The 18,061-nt window shown below is 66.5% G+C and overlaps 1 protein-coding gene across 4 annotated transcripts; it reads right to left on the bottom strand.

Annotated features, from left to right (window-relative positions):
• Nucleotides 1-73: 73 nt before the first annotated feature.
• CASKIN1 (CASK interacting protein 1) lies at nt 74-17,157 on the bottom strand. 4 transcript variants are annotated; one of them, XM_045462027.1, is made up of 20 exons: nt 16,948-17,157; nt 11,808-11,859; nt 11,600-11,697; nt 11,246-11,391; nt 11,051-11,146; nt 10,791-10,921; nt 10,246-10,354; nt 10,058-10,166; nt 9,853-9,947; nt 9,570-9,687; nt 8,528-8,629; nt 8,345-8,433; nt 8,184-8,268; nt 8,006-8,097; nt 7,069-7,179; nt 6,878-6,979; nt 5,353-5,491; nt 3,197-5,272; nt 2,105-2,537; nt 74-1,773 (listed from the first exon to the last, which is right to left on the bottom strand). In XM_045462027.1, exons 1-20 carry the CDS (start codon nt 17,039-17,041, stop codon nt 1,674-1,676), a joined length of 4,377 nt encoding a protein of 1,458 aa, XP_045317983.1. In that variant the 5' UTR covers nt 17,042-17,157; the 3' UTR covers nt 74-1,673. The 4 variants fall into 4 exon arrangements, with proteins under 4 accessions (XP_045317983.1, XP_045317982.1, XP_045317985.1 ...); XM_045462026.1 differs by lacking the exon at nt 16,948-17,157 and adding an exon at nt 12,180-12,444; XM_045462029.1 differs by lacking the exons at nt 6,878-6,979; nt 7,069-7,179.
• Between the last annotated feature and the right edge of the window lie 904 nt (nt 17,158-18,061).

Below are 18,061 nucleotides of genomic sequence, written 5' to 3'. Positions count from 1 at the left end.
TCTCTTCCCTGCCAGGAGCAAGCTAGACCCCCGTTCTCCCCAACACACGTCCCCAAGAAGTGAGCCAGGCAGCTCTGTTTTCTGCTGTTTATTGACAGCTGACAGTAGCTCCCTGCCCGGAACCCCCCTCCCCACTTGCTGGAGCCCCAGCCTGGGCCGCCCGTTGAAGAGAGGCCAGGCACACCCACCTGGGGAAGTATCAGGGCATGACAGCTGGAAAGGGCCCACACGCTCAGATGCCACCTTGGCTGACCCCTTCCACCCGCCCGCCTCGCAACCGCTGGTTTTCGGCGTTTTTAAATTCTTTTTTTTTTTTTTTTTTTTTTTTTTTTTTTTTTAAGAAACGTCAAAGTTGTGCCCAACACACGTGGATCAGCAAACACAATAGAGGAGGCCAGTCAGTACTTTTTGGAAAGGGGAGAGAGAGGAAAAGAGAGAGAGGGCAAGAACGACCACACGACACAGCCTTGGACCATGAGCAGAAGCGTCCATGGGAACTCAGATGGGGGAGGGCAGGCTGTCTGTACGGGGCCAGCGAGGAGCCCTGAGGAGGGAGGGTCAGGCACACCCTGACACACGCCACACGCAGCCTGGCATGCACGCCCTGCACCCACCGAGGTCACCCAGCTGACGTGCCCACGCTGCACGCACGGCTCCCCCGGAGCCCAGGCGCGCCTCACACCGGCACCCTGGGAGAGCAGGGAGCCCCTCCCCACCGGCTCCACGGTGTGGAGGACACAGCCCAGCAGCGAGCAAGGCACATCCTTCGAGTTCTTCAGACGCAGAGAAGTTAGGAGAGCGAGGGGAGGCCCTAGCGGAGCACGGACCCTCCCGGACCCCAGCCTCCTGTTTGTGCTACTGGGCCAGGTGTCCTAGACGGAGGGAGGGAAGGATGGACAGACAGACAGCCAGGGCCTCTAACAGCTTTTGTCTTGAGCTAGACTTCAGTGTCCTTACAGTTGGTAAATGGTTTTCTATAGAATCAATAATATTTTTTCTTTCTTTAAATATATATTTGTTAAAGTTATACCTTTTTGTTTCTCTGGGGAAATCTGCCTCAGCTCATTCCCAATAAATTAATACTCTCGATAGCTTATATTCTGGGGGGGTACAGTGGGGCAGGGGGCGTGATCCCAGCCCCAGTCCCTTGTGCTGCGCTGGAGCGGCTGGCAGAAGTCCCCAATGGGCAGTTCTGTGCTGGGCGTAGGCCTGTGCTCTGCCACAGATCGGGGAGGGGGCCAAAGCGACCGTCCGCCTCCCACTGCCTCCCAGGGCAGACCCGGCCTGGCCTCAGGGCAGGGGGCCAGGGGCTGCCCTTCCTCGCCCGCAGCAGGCAGAGCCCGGCGCGGGTGGGCGGGTGTGGCCCAGCAGTTATTGCACAGGGAGCAGCAGACGGGGACGGGCACCCGCCGGGCAGCAGCATTTACTTAGAGCCCTCGGGTCCCCTGGCCAGGCAGTCCTCCAGGCCGGCCGTCCGGCCTGGGCCCAGGGGGCAGGAGTTGTGCTTGTGCAGGGGATGGGCAGCACGGGCCCGCCCCTGCCCGCCTGGCCCCCCGTCGGCCCTCCGCCCTGCCCGCTCGCGCTGCGCCCAGAGGTGCCCACCCTGAGGTAAAGGTCAGTGTGCGGGCCGGGGGCCCCGGGCGGCGCGGGCGGGCCCGACGTGAGCAGCCGCGTCACTCCAGCATGGCGTCCAGCTGGTCGGCCAGGTCGTCGAACATGCTGCCGATGTCGTCCAGTATGCTGCCGGTGCTCTTCTCCTCCGCGGACGAGGGGCTGGGGGCGGGCGCGGCGTGAGCTGGCGGCTCGCGCGCGCGACACCCTGCCCGGGCCCCGCCCCTGTCCCTCACGACCCGCCCCGCCTCCACCGATCCGCAAGATTCGACCCCCGGCTCCGCGGCCCCGCACGACCCGCCCCTGCCTCCGCTCCTCAGCCCTACTCGACCCCGCCCCCGCCGCCCCGGGCCCGGCCCCGCACGACGCGACCCCGCCCCCTGCTGCCCCGGGCCCCGCCCCGCAGCCCCTCCCCGCCCCGCCCCGCCCCTCCCTCGACTCGAGCTGGAGCGCCGCAGCCTCGGAGCGCGCGCGGACCCCGCCCCGCACCTACCGCGCGCCCTGCGCGTCCTCCTGCCGGATCTTCTCCTCTACGGCTTGCAGCGCGGCCGCCAGGCACGCGCTCGTCTCCTCCAGCTTCTGCCGGGCGCTGTCTCCCGGCGAGGCGCCGTCGGGCGCGGCGGGGGGCCCGGCGGTGGCGGTGGTGGCGGCGGCGGCGGCGGCGGCGGCGCGCGGTGGCTTGGCGGGCACGTGCAGCGCGGACGCGCCGGGGGACGGGGGCTTGGCGGGGCTGGCGCTCAGCGAGGGCGGCGTGCTGGCCGGCTTAGCGAGGGCGGCGGGTGGCTGGCGAGCCGGCGAGGGCGCGGGCGACGGGCTGGCACTGCCCGACTGCAGCCCCGCCGCGGCCTTGGCCGGCTTGGGCGCCGTGGGCGGCGGCGGCGGCTTGGGAGACACGGGCGGCGGCGTGCCGTGGGCGCGCTTCACCTCTGCGGGGAGGAGGAGATTCGCACAGGGGGCGGGAGAGCCCTGCCGCAGCGCTCCGCCTCGCCCTCGAGAACAGCGCTGCGGACCCCGCTGCCCCTCGGAGCCCCGGCTCCCTGCAGCCGCCAGGGGGCGCGTTTCCCTATGCGTATCTGCTCGGGTCACCGGCTTCCAGACCCTTCTCTGTCCGCACACTACTCCCTCCATCCCCCTTCAGGTGTGGCCTGCTGCAGACACTGGCCCTTGGGTTGCTTGAATACCATGGGGCCTTCGCATGTCTGATCCTTCTGCTTGGAAGCCTGCCCCCTCTCTCTAGTGCTGGGGTGACTTTCAAGCTTGGCCACTCTCAAGCCTCCCAGAGTCCTCCGTGACCCAGCATCGTGCACCTGTCTTCCCTCCAACAGGTGCTGTTATCCATGGGTTTCTGTGCCTCATCCACTGAGCAAGGTGACGAACATCCACCCTCCTCCCAATTTGGGGTCGGCAGTGTTGTCCAATGGGTGGGTGGATGACAGGGTCTGAGGTCTGAGCACAAGGGTCTTCACCTTGTGCTTCCCACCCCATTCCACCTGGCCTTCCTCGAGTTCAAGAGGAAAACCCCTCAAACCATGGAGTGGGGAGGTGGGGGGGGGGGGGGCTTGCCCAGCTGGCTCCTTTCACCTACCTGGGCTGCCAGGACCTGGCAGCGGCACCTTCTTGGAGGCAGGTGTGGGTGAGCCCTGGATCTTGGGAACAGGCTGAGCCAGCATGGGCTTGGGAGAGACAGGCGGCTTGGCTGGCTTCCGGGAATCCGTGTCAGGTGGGGGCAGCGGGGGAAGGTGCATCAGGTCGGAAGGCGGGGGTTCTGCAGGTGGGGGCGGCGGGGGCAGCTCCGGGGGCCCAGTCTGCTCAGAGGTCGGCCTGCGGCGCACGGTGCCCGTGCCATTCTGGTACACAGACAGTGGCGGCGGCGGCGGCTCAGGACCTGCTTCCCGCTCCTTGGCCTTGGGCCGGCGCTTGACCGTGTCAGACTCCGTCAGGATGAACTTGACGCTCTCCTGCTGGCTCTGCTTGGCCCGGATGCGCCTCTTGAGCGTGGCACTGGCCTCCACTCTGGCCAGGGGCGGGCCCTCCCCACTCGCCTCTCCCTTGGCTGGACCTCGAGACCGCTGCCGGGCGCTCCCATCCTCCACAAAGTGGCCGTGGTCTGCAGGCCCCCCTGACTCCCCAGGCGCCCTGCGGACGGTGGCCAGGAGTCCCGTGACAGGCCCGCTGAGGGTGCGGCGCCTGTTCACCACCTCGCCGTCAGGCCCAATGGCTTCCTTGTGCTTCACCGAGGCCAGCACCGTGGCCACCCGGCCTGGCTCCGGGCTGGCGGGGCGGGGCGTGGGGTGGCCCTCGGGGGGCCTGCGGGCTGCTCGGCCCCCACCCCCAATGGATGACAGCTCTAGCATGGCTGCGATGCTCTTCACGCTGCCAGCGCTGCCGGTGTCCACGCTGCCAGCCAGGTCGCTGGCCCGCCGGCGCTGTGCCCGGACCCCCAGCCGGCCATCCTCGGTCCCAGCCCCTTCCGTCTCAGCATCTGGCGCCGACTCATCTGCCAGGTTGGCGCTGGCCATGGCTGAGCTGGAGCGCTTGGGCGGGGGCGGGGGCGGCCCCTTCTTTCGGGGCCGCACCGCAAAGGACTGGCTGCGGTTGACATTCTTGTCGGTTCCGGCGGGCGCTCGCACCGAGTGGCTACGGCCCACGCGCCGCTGGACGGTGGCGTAGGGCCCTGCGGCGGCTGGCACCAGCAGCTCGTCCCGCTCTGGCTCGCTGTCGGATGCCGCATAGCGATTCAGGCTGTGGGCACGCTTCTTGGGCCGCCCTGGCTCCGCGTCAGCCTCCGGAGGCAGGCACAGTGTGGGCACGGGCGGGGGGGCGGCCGCGGGCACGGGCACGGGCCCGGGAGCGGCCGGCCCTGCGTCGCTCTCCACGGGCTGGGGCAGCACGTAGGCAAAACCGCGGTGTGTGGGTGACTGAGGCAGCGAACGGGGTGACATGGGTCGTTCTGTTGGTGGCAGCAGCTGCGGGGTGGGCTTCACCTTGGCTGTGGCTGGGGCTGGACCATGAGGCCCCCCCAGGGCTTGAGGGGAGCCCGGCTGGGCTTTCGTGGGCGTTTGGGGAGGTGTGAAGTGGCTGGCACCTGGCGGAAGGACCTGCCGCGGCTTGCCAGGCACCGGAGGCACGCTGGCCCGCTTGACGCTGTGGCCGTGGCGGCTGGGCCGGGTCTCCTTGGGTGGGGTGCCAGGGGCTGGCCCTTCGTCCAGCAGGTACTCCTGGCTTCGTGACATGGGGCTGCCGGGCCCAGGGGGCCCGTCCCCCAGCAGCTCCTGAGAGCTGCTCATGTGCCGCGCCTGTCCACCCAGGCTGGGCTCCTGCCGCACGGAGGCCCTCGGCGTCGGGGGCAGGTGGTTGGAGGGCTTCTCAGCAGTGGTGGCGGTGGCGGCGGCGGCGGCGGCGGCGGCAGCGGCGCCCCCCTCGGCCGGGCCAGTCATGGCAGCCTGCAGCTCACCACTGAGCTCGCTGTCCTGGAAGGTGGTCATCTTGGGAGACTGGCAGTCAGCCGGGGCAGGCTCGGGCGGGGGAGGTGACTCAATGGCCATCACCTCGAGCGACTGCGGGGCCTTCCGGCGCAGGGGTCCCCCCTCGAACTTGGCGTACTCTGCCTTCTGCAGCTCCGCCAGTTTCCTCACTGCCAGCATCAGCTTCTTCTGGTGGCCTGGGTAGGGCACGGGCAGGTCAGGCCGGGGAGGGCGGCAGGGACCAGAAGGCGGAGGAGCCCGGGGCCGGGGGCCTCACCCAGCTTGGTGATGCCGATCTCCTGTAGGTCTTCCCAGGTGATGTCGGTAATGAAGTCGATGTTCTCATAGCCGTTGTCCACCAGCACTTTGTAGTACTGGGCCAGGCCGATCATGGACAGCCACACGGCCAGGTTCGCCTGTGGAGCAGGGGACACGGAGGGCAGCCCGAGCTAGCTGTCCACACCCTGCTCGCTACTCCGAGCTTTCGGGGGTGGGGGCACCGGGCCAGCCTGGCACAGACAGACAGAAGGACGCATAGACAGGCCAGAGGTGTCAGCTTCAGAGACAGCGCGACCTCAGTAGGAGCCCAAGGCCAGCAGCACACACGCATGTGCGAGCACACGCACACACACACACAGGGGCGACCCTATCCTCGGGACACCGTTTGGGGGGGGGGGGCAAGAACGAGCTTCCTCACCTGCCAAGGCAGCCGTGGGGACGGCACCCCGGGGGACACGCCTTGCACGTCATACGTCATAGACACGGACACACGGCACCACCGACCGGACACGTGTACGCACACGGTGCATCCCAGCCATACGCGGGCACCGACACTCTCCACGTCACGCGCACGCCCTCTCGCCACTTCCACACCCTCACTGGGCACACGTCACGCACGCATGGAACTACCCGTGATGCTCTTTACCCAGAAGCACGTGGTGGCTCCCTGAACCACGTCCACCTGTGCACACTCCCAGCTGGATGTCACTCGCCCACCAACACGCGGCACACTTGGTCACCCCTGGGTGCACAGAGCAAAGCAGGCCCGTGCGACGGGGACCTGCTCGTTGGGAGCACCCCCGAGCCGCCGACGGAGCACGCTGAGCACGAACCCGCCAGTCGCCGACCCACAGCCCTGGGGGCTCCGGGGGGCCACGGGATCTCTCCTCCAGCCCAGCCCGAGGCTCAGAGAGGCAGCGTAGATTCCACAGGCCTGGGGCCCGCCTTGCGCAGGCCCAGAACCTGTCACACCACGGGTTGACAGTTAGCCACGGCACGAACCGTGGTCTGTGTGGGCGTCCGCCATCCACACAGCCAGCGCGTGCGGTGCGATGTGTGGGTGTGTGCACGCAGTCGTCAGCGGGCGCCTTGGCTATATTTGGTGCACGCGTGCTGTCTGTACACACGAAGCAGGCGGACACCCTCCCCGCACACGTGTCTGGGTGCACACGCATCCGTCAGCACGGGGGCCTCTAGCGTCTGGGTGGGTATGCGGTGGGCAGTGCTGCGGGGTGCCAGGCGGGTGCCCGGGTGGCTGCCCAGGTGTGGAGGGATCTTTGCGGGAGCGCGTACTAGAGAGGGGCACCCTCCCGGCTTCAGGCTCCCCTTGCCCCGACGAACCCCAGAGGCTGTCACCCCTGCCCCCAGAAGGCTGGCTCCAGCACCCGTGACAGATAAACAGAGGCCATCCTCTTTTCTCTCTCTGGAGCCCCGGAGGGCGGGTGAGGGCTGTAGCCAGGGAGGCAGTCTGTCTGTCTGTCTGACCATCCTGGGCACAGCCGCTGGGGTGCAGGGAGCCTTACGGGTTTGTGCTCAGGCAGCCAGTCGGGAATGCTCAAGCCGCTGATCTCTGCGGTGATCTTCTTCCGGTGGCCTGGCTTGGTGACCCCGATGGCCGTGAGGTCCTAGGTAGAGGAGAGGCCCGTTAGCAGCAGGCTGGGGGCAGGGGGGGCCATGTCAGTCGTGACCGGCGGCCAGCCTTTGGGCAGCCCACCTCCGGGGTCATGCGGCTGATGGTGGGCAGGTCGTAGCCAGCGCTGATGAAATTGGGGGCATAGAGTTGCAGCTGGAACGTGGCGAGCCACTGGCCGACGGCCTCGGCGCTCTGGAAGACACAAGGCACCCGCTGCAGGCTCGCTCGCCTGCCCGCCCACCGGGCGTGCGTGCACCCCGGCCGCTGCGCTGTCTCCTTCTCTGCTCAGCCGAAGGCCTCAGCCGCTCGGTCTGCCGTCCGCCGGTCCCCCTGTGGCCGGGCCTGGAGCGGCCTGGCACCGGTGCCGCTCCTCACTGTGTGCTCCCCGACGCCGCCGTCGCGAGCTCCATCAGCGTCCTGGCCTCCTCCCGTGGTCTCCACCAGAAGAGTCCAGCTGCTGTCCGTGTCATGGGCTTCCCTGACCATCCCCCCGTTCCTGCACCAGGGACACCCTGTGGTGCAGCCCCGCATAAGGGGCTCGGGACCGGGCCTCGGGTGGGGCGCCTCAGCACAGCCCCCACACTCCCTGGCGGGTGGGCTCCGTCCAGGGGCGTGGGGGAGGAAACAGCCAGCCGCTCGCACCTTCTCAGCACACGGGGCCCTGCTCACCCCCCCGACACACACACACACACACACACACACACACACACACACACACACACACACCTGGTCTCGCCTCACACCGCAGCCTTCTACACGCACACACACAAGCACACGTGCCCGGCTCACCATCACCACCCACACGCAGGCACGTCCCCTGCTCACCTCACACCCACGTCTCACCGCCAGGACGCGCTAGCTGACACACATGACCCACGCGATAGATGACAGCTACACACACAGACTGACAGACGGACAGAAGTACGGGCCTGGCCTGTCAAGGGCCCCCCGCCACGCCGTGGCCAGACCACGCAGGCTGCCCGGGAGCCCCTCCCTGCTGCCAGCCCCGGCCCTGTACCTTGCCCTCCGAGGCTGGCTCCAGCTTCCTGGGTGGCTGCTCCCCATACACCTGCCCTGCGTGGGCCGCTGGGAGCTGGGACCGGGCTGCACCTGGAGACAAGAGGGCGTGGTGGGGCCGGGGCCGCCCGGGGGGCCACCTCCTCGCCAGGCCGGCAGTGCCACGTCCTTGCTCTTACCTGTGGAGCCCTCTGGAGGCTTGGCGGGGCCGTCCCCAGGGCTGGACTCAGAGACCGACTTCTGTGACAGGACCGTCGCCAGGAGCTGCAACCCAGACGGGATGGCTGGCCAGCACCGCTCTGCACCCAGGCGGCCCCGGCCCTGCCCCCAGACCACCTACCTTGACCCCTTCGGAGCCCGCATGCAGGGTGTGGCCCCCACTGCTTCGTCCACCAGCCACGCTGCCCAGGCTGCCGCTGCGGTCCCCACCTGCCAACACGAGGGAGCACCCTCCGTGGGTGCCGGCCCGGCTGCTGCCTGGGAAGCTCCGCTGCCCTGCTCACCGGGGGGCCCCCCCACGTACCTGCAAAAGGCTTCCTCAGCACCCAGATCTCCTCGGGGGGCGCAGAGGGCCCCGGTGAGCTGCCTGCCTGGGATGGGCTTGGTTCAGTACCTGCCCGAGAACCTGTGGACCAGGAACAGCCTCCTGGAATCTCAGACCAGCCGGGTCCGGGGGCCTGACATGGAGAGGGGGGTGTCCCTGGCCTGTCTGGCCCTAGCTGTCTCCAAGGAGCTGAGAGAACCTCAGAAGACCCCCTCCCCACCCTATACATTTGAGAGCAGGAGAACGGGGCAAGAGGGCCCAGGCCAGGCAGTCCTGCCAGTGGCCCTGTGGTCCTGGGTGGGGAGAGCAGAGGGTGTACCTCCTCTCTGCCAGGGGAGCAGGGAGGGGGAAGAGGGCTCCAAAAGCCTAGATGACACTGGGCAGGCTGGCCACGCCTCCTAACTGCCCCCCCCCCCACACACACACACCGTACCCTCACCCCACCTGTCAATGTCCTCATCCTCTCTAGGAGGTAACCCTCTCGGTGGTCCCCGTCTGAAAACAATCCATGCCCTGTGGATTCGCCCCCCAACCCTCTCACTCACTCTGCACCAGCCATGCTATGCTGGCCTCCTTTGGGACCTTATGCTCTCCTCTGCCTCAGTGCCTTTGCATATGTGAGCCCTGCTGTCAGGATGCTGTGCCTGGGGCCAGCCCCTCCCACATCTCAGGGGCTTCTCTGAGCACCCTAAGAAGCAGGTCTCCGTCCACGTTCCCTATGGCATTAGTCGTCATGTCTGTTCGTGTATTTACGCCACTGGCCCCTACTCCCCTCCCTTCCCAGAGGTGAGCTCCTTGAGAACAAGAATGACGTCCATCATTCTTGGACGTCTGGGTCACCGTCTATTCCTAGTGGCTGGTGCACAATGTCTATTAAATAAATGAAGGAAAAGGTGTGGGGGTGCTGATGAGAGCCGGCACGACCCCACTCTGGATCCCACACCTAGGAGTGGCCCTGCCACCCAACACACGTGCACCGGCTTCCTTCGGGCCCCCAAGCCCAGGCCTGGGTGGGACATGCCTGCTCGCTTCACGATGGCCTCGCCCAGGGACGACGGGAAGTAGCCCACCCGGTCGTTGCCCGTCCGGTTGTCATGGATACAGCCCTTCCACCGGCCATCCGGATGCTGCTCTAGGACCTGCCAGATGAGGCGGGGGGTGGGAGGGGGGCGTGCTCAGGGGGACACCCCACAGGCCCAGTGGGCGGGTGGCCCCCAGACCACCCAACTGCTGCACAAGGTGTTATGGGCGTCACGCCCGGGGTCCCGCCCACCCTTGCCCGCGCAGCCCCGGGCCGCCCTTACTGTGATGATGTCCCCAGCTTTCACGTTGAGGCTGGTCAGGTCGTAATTGTTGCAGTAATCCTTGGTCGCCCGGACCTGCAGGGCCGCCGAGGCCTCTGGGGACACAGGAGACAGACCCCCCCCCACAGTCCTTCGAGCTGGCCTGACCCAGCCCTGCCCTCCCCATTATCCCCAACCCCCCCCCCCAACCCCGCCCTGGTCCCACCTCGAAGCAGTTGTTTGATCTCCTTGCTGGCTTGGGATGTGGTGAACTGGTGCACGATGTCCAGGGCCGTCTGGCTGTAGGTGTTCCTCACGTGGGCATTAATCCCATTCTGTATGTGCCAGAGGGTGAGGCCCGTCAGGAGCCCCCAGGCCCCCACCTGCCCCAGCTCCCCCGGCCCCCTGACTCACATCCAGCAGCAGCCGGACCACTTCTGTCTTCCCGCAGAGCGCGGCCTCATGCAGGGCTGTGCCAGACTTGGTCTGGCGGTTTATGTCGATGCCGGCTTGGAGGAGGAGTCTAGAAGGAGGGTGGGCGGGTGGGAGCGGGCAGCGCCTCGTGGCAGGAGCTCCGTCCCATCCCCCCATGGGGCCCCAGGTCCCAGGCCCTGAGGGTGAGCCAGCCCTGCCCTGCCTCCCGGGCAACAGGGGGTCTGACAGTGACCCAGCACTGGTGCAAGTGCTGGCCTCGTGCTAACCCGTACGGCGGGGTCTCGAAGAAGTCAAGTGTCTCCACGAGGTCGCCCAGCAAGTGTCAGGGCCACAACCTGGGCTTGGGGCTGAAGAAGCCACCCCCCAGGCCCCTCCAGTGCATCCTTTACGTGGGCGGCCAGAGGCATCCTTTGCACGCGGAGGCCTGATGGCATCCCCGCGGCTCCCTGGCTGCTCCTGTCACTAAACGGGGAGCAGGAAGCCCGCGGCCGGGTCTCCCTCCCCCCAGCCGCACTCGGCCATACCTGATGATGTCAATGTGGCCGTTCTTGGCTGCCAGGTGCAGGGGGCTGGTGCCGTTGGGGTCGGTCGTATCCCCCGGCCGGGGCTCCAGCAAGGCCGCGCACATGTTGCTATTTAGAAGCAGCTGGACCACCTTGAGGAGGGGTCAGAGAAGGGGGGCCCGCACATGGGGCGGGAGGCTGCAGGCGTGTCTCCCCTCCCCCACCCCAGGAGGGAAGACCGAGCAGATGGGAGTCCCACCCGGCTCTCTGGGGACACTTACCCCGACGCGGCCGAACTCACAAGCCAGGTCCAGGGGCGTCTTCCCCGAGTTGTCCACCATGCACGGATTGGACTGGTGCTGTAGCAGCATTTCGGACTGTGGGGCCGCAGGGCGCAGTCAGACTCGAGGGCGGCCGCTGGGCTGGCACCACCCGTGCCAGGGCCCTCCCCACCCCCACGCTGAGGCGTCCCTTACCACATCATAGTGACCGTGCTGGGCTGCCAGGTGCAGAGGGATGTGGCCCTCGTCAGACGGGATGTTCACCGCCGAGCCCGCCTTCAGCACCAGCTTCATGGGCTCCTTCCGGCCCTGCCAGGCCGCATAGTGCAGTGGCCGCATGCCTAGGAGTGGGCAGGGGGCCCGTTGGGAGCTAGCCCTTGACCCTGGACCCAACCCAGGCCCGCAGGATACTGATCCCATGGAATCCCGCTTCCACCCAGATGGAGACTCCGGACTGACACCTCAATCATGGGACCATTCAGGTCTCTAGAGACACCACCCCTGACCTTGACCCCCTGATCTGGCTCCGAGGTCCCTATCAGGCCTTGCCTTTGTTGTCCTTGATGTCCACAGCAGCCTGGGCCTCCAGCAGCAGGGTGATCAATTCTGTGTTGCCGTTCAGGGCCGCGTGGTGCAGGGCCGAGAAGCTGCAGCAGGCGACAGGCATGAAAAGGCAAGGACCCGGGCACCCCGGCCTTCCGCAGGAGCCCCCCTGGAACCCCTTGCCAGCCGGGCATCTCCCTGGCTGAGAACTCACCCATCTGGGTCCTGGAAGTTGACATTGATCTTCTTGGTGGAGCCCAGGAGCTCTAGGGATGGGAAAGTGACAGTGAGGGGGGCTCTGCCCAGCCCCTCCAGGCAGCCTAAGAGCAGGCAGAGGGTGCTGGCTAGCTCTCTGGCAGGCTCAGAGCCAAAGCTATCTTTAGTCTTTAGCCAGAAAACATTTCATCTCTGTCCCCTGCACTCAGCTCCAGGTACCAGCTTTTGGACCAAACTAAGGTGTTGGTAAGTTCACAGAGCCAAAGGCTCCAAGCCTGTCCCCACCGGGGGAAGGAAGCCAGAGCTGTGCACCCACACAGGCACACACATGTGCACATGTACCCCCTCCCTTGGGACGCTGGCTAAGCACCTGCCGATGGCGGGAGGGAGAGAGCCGGCACAATCTGTTTCTCCAAAGGACCCAGATGGGGCCGGGGGTGGCCTGGGAAGGCTGGAACACCCGGAAATGGGGGTATCTCTGGGGGAAGATCTGCATTTTCAGGGTGCAGCCTCCCCCCATTCCCAGCCCTGGGCCTGCCCGTGTGGTTGAGTCCCACCTGGCAAGGCAGGAAGGGGAGGCAGGCTGGCGGCCTGGTGCCCCTGAGTGACGACACAAGCATGGCCACCACATCTACAAGGGCCCACTTGGGCACTGGGATCAGCCTGCCTGAAGCCCGAGGGGCCCAAGCCCTCCCTTTGGGTCCCTAGTCTCCTCCCGAACCGCACCCCCCCCCCCCACCCAGGTCCTGGCCTCCACCAGCTGACTGTCAGAGGAGGGGAGCCCACCGAAACCCTCCCTGTGGGCTCGGTTCCAGCCGGACTCAGGCCAAGCCCCTGCCTGTCTGGGCCATGGTTACATAACCCATTTGTGGGTCAGTCGCTCTGTGAGGGAGGGGCTGGCAGGACAGAAGCCCCTTTGTCCAGGCCCAGGACAGGGATGGAGGCAGGGGCCCCCAAGAGCAGGAACCCAAGGGAGTCGAGTCACAGAGGGGCTGCTCCAGGAGCTGCTTGGTGACCCACAGCAGCCCCCACTGCCCCAGCCTTGGCTCTCAGCCGCGGGATGCATGGTGTGAGGCCTCGAGGGCCCACAGAGCCTACCAAGTCAGTAGGGCTCAAATTCAGAGTCTCACTGGGCCCTTACTAGCCCTATAGCCCTGGCCTTGAGCTCGAAGGGGGCTAATGGGGCCAGCCTCATAGGCTTAAGTGTGCGTCCACCCTTAAAGCATGAAGGGTCTGGCAGAGAGTCGCCTCCATAAGTGGCAATTACTAGTTTTAGCTCTGTGGGAATCCCACCCCCAACCTCTCCAGCGAGGGGTTTCTCCTGCACAGAGCAGAGCAGAGCAGAGGCTCCTGGGAAAGAGGCGTCTCCGCTGCCCCACTCCCGCCCTGCTCACACACTTTGGGGGCACTGATGTCCATCTAAGGTGGCAGCAAAGCCACCCTCCCCTCAGTGGTCCAGGCCAAAACCTTGGAGTCAGCCCTGAGCGCCCGATAGTGTCTCCATCAGCAAGTCCTGTTTGGCTCCACCTTCAAGACGACCTCCGAATACACTCGGGGTCCTATTATTCTCCCCACGGTCACTGTCAGCACCCTGACCAGGCCAGCATCTCTCAAAGGATCGCTGCCATCACCTCTCCACTGGCATCCCCACTTGTACCCTGCCCCTCAGTCTGTCCTCTGTACCACTGAGGTCAGGGGGACCCTGTTAGAACATGTCACATCCCATCGCTCCTCTCCTGAAACCCTCCAACAGCTCCTGTGTCACTGGGGGCGAAGACCAATGCTGGCCAATGGCTCACAGGACATGGCCCTCCTGCTTCGCTTTGACTCTCTCATCAGCCCTCTTCCAGCCACACAAGCCTCAGCGATGGTGCTACAGCACACTGGCGGCCCCTGCCACAGGGCCTTTGCACACACTGTGTCTGTGGTGGAGGGGGGCTGCTTTTCCCCCATTTATCCCCATGACTCTCTCCCTTATGTCATTCAGGACTTTATCCAAATGTCACCTGCTTGGAGAAGCCCCACCGGGCTCCCCATCTAGAATGGCAACCCCCTTCCTGTCCCTATCTGTTGTGTTTCTCTCTCTGGCTCCTATCAATGCCGCCTAATGATTGTTGTCTGTCTCCATCACTAAACAACCCGATCCAGAAGGATGGGGTTTTTATCTATTGTGCTCAATGCCATATCCTTGGTGGCAGAAACAGTGCGGGGCCCATAGGAGATGCTAGGTAAATTGGTGCCGGAACAGATACCCTGGATCCCCAACATTGCTGTCCCGTAGCACCTGCCCCCTGGGGGCCATGCTCAGGATGCTCTCTTCTAGAACACTCTGCCCAGCTCTGATGTTTGCTCCCCCTTCTCGTTAATTCCCAGGTAGCCAGGTCTCCCCACCCCTCTCACCTGGCCACACCTGCAGGCATTGAAATTTTAGAGGGGCTGGAGGTCAAGGCCCCAGAAGTAGCACAGACACCAGTGGGGAAGGGCAGTCCCCATCAGGAAGACCACTCCTTACACGAGGGGGGAATCCCGCTGAGGTCCCGTCACCCCCTCCTCGCTGCAGGCCTCCTCAGAGGGGAAAGTAGCTGGAATTGGTGGAGGGGAGCCCGAGATCTTGGAGCACCCCCGATTCCTGTGGTGGGCCCCGGGCTCACAGGGAAGTCACACAACCGAAGCCTGCCTGGGGTTGGGGAGGCGCAGTTCACAGCGACAGGCGCCCTGTGTGACGCTGGAGCAGGCACGGCTGGAGGGGCCTGAGAGGCAGGGGAGAAGGGGGCAGGTGGGGACCCAGCGGTCCCCTTTCTCTGGTCCACAAGGGCCCAAGTCCTGCAGCCTCCACGTAGCCGATGTACATAAACTTCGTCCCCAACCTGCCCCGTGTCTTGGGCTCTCCCAGCTCTTGTCACCCAGTCCTCTCACCACTTTCCTGGGACCGTCCCTGCCCTTGAGGTGGGCCCCAGACTCCAAACTGCAGAGGCCCAGGCAGGGGGTGGGGGTGGGGTCTCAGCCCCTCTCGCACGCTGCCCTTGTGGCCTCCCTCCACCCCTGCCCAGATGCTCCTCCAACCACAGAAGCCACTTGTCTGCCAGCCCCACAGAGCCACATCTGTCCCCTCTAGGGATGCAGTCCTGGCCTCTGACGCCAGCACAGGGCAAGGTGCTCTCTCACCCCCCCAGGACAGGCAGGGCCAGGTGGTGTCCCCCCTGCCCCCACCCCAGGCAGGGAGCTCTGGCCGGACACCGCAAGGAAAGTATTAGTGGGCCAAGGCGAGACGAAACAGGCATGTTGGTCTGTAGCGTGCAGTGAATTCGGGGAAGGGGAGGTGGGGCCAGAACAAAGGGCACAAGGCCAGCCCCACCCTGGCATTCTCCCTCCAGAGCACCGTCTCCTTCCCCTCAAGGACAGCCGCTGAGGGTCCCGGTGCCTGAGCGTGTGAGAGGAGGCTTGCCTGGAGGCAGACCCTGGGGCAACACTCAGGGCTTGGGGTGGAGGGAAGGTACCAGAAGTGGGTGGAGGTCACAGCAACAACTATCCAGGGAAGACCTCTGGAGTCCGGGGGTCCGAGAGAGCACCGCTGGATGCCCCCCACCCCCTGGCCCAAACTCCAGCCTGTACTTTGCTGAATCAAAATACATCTTACTCCAAAGCAGGCCAGCGTTGCCATGACAACCGAGCTAATTCATGGAGGGATTTCTCTGTCTGATTTATTACGCCCGCCCCTGTGAGTCAGAGAGCCCAGATACGGGGCCCAGGGCAGGTGTCTCTCCCAGAAAGCAGACCGTGCAGGGACAAATGCAAAGATCCAGGTACAAGTCCCCGCACCTTCCCTGGATGGCCCAATCTGATGCCCCCGCTTCCCCTGAAGCCCGTCTGGGGCTGCCTAAGGAGACAGTCACAGCACTTCCCGAGCACGTATGAAGTACCTGTTCTTCGTGCGTGCTCTTCTGTGAGGCAGGGACCAAAACCGCCCCCATCCTACAGATGAGGAGACTGAGGACTGGAGAGCCGGAGTCCTCGGTTCCCAAGGTCGCGTGACCACTAGGTGGAAACCTTTACCTTGCCTTCCCTCCCTTTCAATCCCTCCACCTGCTTTCAAGGCTCTGCTAAGGCTGCCTCGGCCTAGAAGCCCTCCCCTTCTGAGCCCTGAGGCCGTGAAGCTGACCCCAACTAGCAGACCATCCCTGGGCCTGGAGACCACAAGACAGAGCCAGCCTGTATATACGTGCCCTGGGTTACCTACAGTCCCTGGGGGGGGGGGGGGGCGGTGGGGGGGGAGAGTGAGGCACCCAGACCGCACGTGCCACCCTGCAGAGTCCTGCCCGCGCCCGCACAGGTGCCCTGACACACTGACATGGCCATACGTGCGCAGCCGCACACCCAGCTGGTCCACACACCCATCCATCCATCTCCGGTGGCCCCCGGGGAGGCTCTGGGCTGAGCTGGGATGAGTGCTGGGATCAGGACTCCAAGCTCCCAACCTTTCCCAGGGGCCCTCACAGCGCAAGCTCAGGATGGCCACTGGGAGCCCCCTCCCCCCACTGCCCAGCCCCTTTCCCAGCAGGGAAGCCAGAGAGGACCAGGGTCTGCGGCAGGGTCTGCACTCGCCTGGAGCACAGGCTTGCCCTGGGCTGGGCGACCTTGGGCCTCTGCTCCCGCATGAGTAAATGGCCCCCAGCCGGCCATGCCTGGGCAGCCACACCCCCAACATGGTCCTGCCCCCCATTCCCTGCAAAGCGTGTTATTAAACATGGGGCGGGGAGGGGGTCTGACAGGGACTGTCAGTCCTGTGGTGGCCCCTCACCGCCAGGGCCCCCTCCCTCCCTCCACGGTGGGGAAGCGGGGCGGGGGGGGGGTTGGGGGGGTGGGGGTGGCATCTGCCTCGCCCTTTGACGGCCCAGCAAAGCCCTCCAGCTGTAAGCCCGTAGCCCGGGAAGGGAGGGGGACGCCTGCGGCCAGGTGCCGGCTGGTTGGGGGGGGGGGGGGGGGCTGGGGGACGAGCCGGAGGCGGGGGTGCGGACCGAGGGTCTGGGCGCCGCTGGCCCCGCCCCGCCCCCGGGGACCCGACAGCATCCCCCGCGCCGGGAGGGGTGGGGGGCAGGCGCCCGAGGTGGCCCCCGCCCGCCCGCGCCCCCCGCACTCACTGGCCTTCCCGGGCCGCGGCCTCTGCAGCAGCCTCTGCGCGGTCCCCACGTCCTCCGCCTTCACCGCCTGCACCAGCTCTTGCTCCTTCCCCATGGCGCGGCCGGGCCGCAGCGACGCGGCTGCGCTCCGTGCGCTCGGCGCGGCTCAGAGGCGGCGGCGGCGGCCCCGCGGCCCCGGCCGCATCCTCCTGCCTCCCCCGCCGCCTCCTCCGCCGCCCGCGCCCGGCGCGGTCCTCGGGCTCGGGCTCGGGCTCGGGCTCGGGCTCGGACTCGGGCTCGGGCTCCCGGCGCCGAGGGGCGGGGAGCGCGTCACGGGCGGGGGGCGGCCCAGGGCGGGGGCGCGGCACCTGGCGCCGCCTCCCGGACGCCTGGGTCCCCCTCCTGCGGCCGCTGACCTCCGTCCGCCCGCGCCGGCCGCGCGCCCGGCTCCTTGGCTCCGCCCCTACATCGGGCCCCGTGCTCCCGAGACGCCCCCTCCCCACGTGCGGGCCGCGCCGGCCGCGCCGGCCTCTGCGGACAGCCCGCGGCCCCAGGCGACCGCCAGGGGCTGGGGACGGCAGTCGCCGGGGGTGGGGGGGCGGTGCTGGACACTGAGCCCCGACACGGCGGCGGCGCGAGGCTGAGCCCGAGAGAGGTTTCCAGAGGCTGCGGGACCCACGGGGCGGGGGGAGGGACTCGGAGGCAGTGGGCGGGCGGGGACCCGGGCGCCGAGAGACCCCGGCACGGGCGTGCAACGGGCGGCACGGGAGCCGGCCTGCCAGAGGCTGTCAGACATTTCTGGCCCGTGGTTCCCGTGGGAGGTGTCGAGGGATTGTGAAGAGGAATCTCCCAATAATGAATTCGGTGTCAGGGAACCCGCACCCCCACCCCCAACTGCCGTTTCTTCCCCTGCAGCCTCCTGCTCTTTCCACAAACAATGCAGGGCAACAGCTCCCTGCCCCCCAGCCTCAGTCTGAACCCCAACCCCAGGGCAGCCCTCCAGCACCAAGTGCGGTGCAGCCTCCCACACCTGCCACCAATGGGGGCTCAACCCCCATCCCCAGCGCCGACGGGGTCACAGTCTTGCCCAGCACCGTTCTGACCCCCCACCAAGTGTGTTTACTCTCCAGCCTCG

The sequence above is a fragment of the Leopardus geoffroyi genome, chromosome E3 (assembly GCF_018350155.1).
Source record: "Leopardus geoffroyi isolate Oge1 chromosome E3, O.geoffroyi_Oge1_pat1.0, whole genome shotgun sequence".
NCBI classification, from domain to species: Eukaryota; Metazoa; Chordata; class Mammalia; order Carnivora; family Felidae; genus Leopardus; species Leopardus geoffroyi.
Note: the sequence above shows the minus strand (reverse complement) of the source record. Positions and strands in the feature narration are given on the sequence as shown.